This window comes from Penaeus monodon, chromosome 6, assembly GCF_015228065.2.
Source record: "Penaeus monodon isolate SGIC_2016 chromosome 6, NSTDA_Pmon_1, whole genome shotgun sequence".
In the NCBI taxonomy this organism is placed as follows: Eukaryota; Metazoa; Arthropoda; class Malacostraca; order Decapoda; family Penaeidae; genus Penaeus; species Penaeus monodon.
Genome location: NC_051391.1, coordinates 43,162,113 through 43,164,376, shown reverse-complemented (window position 1 = coordinate 43,164,376; position 2,264 = coordinate 43,162,113). Strand labels below are relative to the sequence as shown.

Sequence of the window (2,264 nt, the reverse complement as noted above, 5' to 3'; positions counted from 1 at the left end):
TAGGTGATTATTGTAAGTACACTTATAAAAAACAGATCTGGATATAAGAATGAGAGAAGAAAGCATGAGAGAAATAGAGACATAAACATGCGCTGGTCCCTTTGCGCAGATGAAAAATAGCTAATAAATCACGAACTGGCAAGTAGGCAACCCTTCCAAGCCACCAGCGTATGACGTCACCTCAGCCACGCCCACGGGAGGAGTTCGGCGGTGTATATAATGGTGAAGGTGAGGATGAAAGATCACAGTTCGTATCTCACAACATGTTCAAGGTAGCGTATTTCATAGTACCCATATAAGGTGGACACGTATATTTTCGAAACACTCGTCTTCCTAAATGAAGTCAGTAGTACAAGATATATATAACGAAGATTATTATCTGCAATATCACCTCTTCCAGTGACTCATTATAAAATTTCCTAACGTAATAAAATTCGGTACCTGATGATACCTGGTGCATATTTATAAGCATTAATCTGTTTAAGTTGAAAAAAAATAGTTTACGTGTCTTTTCTGAATACAAACTAGCCATCGTACTTCTCACAATTTCTCTCGAGTAAATAAATACACTCGAAAAAAATATAATAAAAAAATAATAATAATAACAATAATAATAATCAGCCAGAACCACCTGTCAGGGAAGAGAGACCCTGGAGGAGAGATGTAGGAAATAATATTGCAATTTTCCTAAGCCGATCAGCAAAGAATGATATCTGACGAGTGGTTCCTTGCAGCTCGCCCTGGTCGCCGTTGCGCTCGTGGTGGTCGCCGCCCGCCCCTCCGACCCCTACGGACCCCCGCCCCCCGTTTACGCGGATGTAAGTATTTGCCTCATTGCTCTTTGCTTTGCCGGGGGTCTTTATAGGATGGGTGACAATGATGAGGAAGATAGTAATAATGACAATAATTATTATGATAATGGCAGTACTAATGACAATGGCTGTAATGATAATGGCAAAAATGAAAGGTGATAATAAGGATAATAATATCTCAATTTCCATGCTAGGTCCCAGCCGAGTACCAGTTCAGTTACGGCGTGAAGGACGACTACTCCAAGAACAACTACGGGCACTCGGAGGACCGCAGCGGCTACAACACCCAGGGACAATACCAGGTTAGTGCGGATCTTAGGGCGTAAAGAGGTTTATTAACAGCAGCAGTAAGATACGAAATAGAGTAGGGCTACTATAATAGTCTTCAGGTTATTACACTAGCATTCCAGAGCTGGAATACTTCATAACTCGAAAAAAGACTATGAGTAGTGCACATATTTTTTGCCGTTTTTTCTTAGCAAACATCCGCTCAACTATCACTTAAAAAAAATCTGATTACCTAACAACAGACCCTATATAACAGTGTATACCTTCACAGTGTGAAAGATATATGGAACGCTTTTCAATCCCCAGAATAACATACATAATCGAAACGCTTCGAATACAACTCTCAACTTGTGAAGTTAATCATTCTTATTCATGTTTTTTTCTACATTCATCATGATGAAAACCGCTCTCTAAACAGTGTGTATCTATCTTCAGGTCCTGCTACCTGACGGCCGCGTGCAGACGGTGGAGTACTCGGTCACAAAGGACGGAGGTTTCGTCGCTAATGTCGTGGCCAAGGGAGTCAGTGGCTATAACTAGTATCCGCATTTAGAACCTGCATTTATTAACATCAGTCATTTGTTATTTATTGTTGTTTCCCTGGTTGGAAATGTGAATTATTGTCAAAAAATTAAATGTGTACTTTGGTATGTCCAGTGTCTTATTTCCTGACGTAGAATTTAATCACACGCAGACAAAAAAGTATCTAGCTTCGGATCCACTGATATATACGTTTTGCTTCACGTTTACTTGTGTGTCGATAATGACAATGATGATGATGATACTGATGGTATTAATGATAATGAAGTTGATCATTCCACCACTACTTAATTGTGATATTAATAACAAAATAATGATACTAATAATGTGTGATGATGATGATGATGATGATGATGATGATGATGATGATGATGATGATGATGATGATGATGATGATGATGATGATGATAATGATGATGATAATGATAACAAAATCATGATAACAACAATAATAAAAAGAAGAAAAACAATTACAAGTACATAAAGGAAGGAAAAAAGAACTAGTCCTATTATGAGTATTATTATTATGATAATGATATCAATGATAATAAAAATAATTATTATTATTACTATTATTATCATTATTATTAATATTTAAAATCTTTGTTTCTATCTGCTTATTTG

At 37.1% G+C, this 2,264-nt stretch overlaps 1 protein-coding gene across 1 annotated transcript; it reads left to right on the top strand.

Moving 5' to 3' along the window:
- Positions 1-217: 217 nt before the first annotated feature.
- LOC119573793 (pro-resilin-like) lies at positions 218-1,750 on the top strand. Its single transcript, XM_037920896.1, has 4 exons — positions 218-272; positions 735-818; positions 1,007-1,114; positions 1,536-1,750. The coding sequence occupies exons 1-4, from the start codon at positions 264-266 to the stop codon at positions 1,638-1,640; spliced, it is 306 nt and encodes a 101-aa protein (XP_037776824.1). The 5' UTR covers positions 218-263; the 3' UTR covers positions 1,641-1,750.
- Positions 1,751-2,264: the final 514 nt, after the last annotated feature.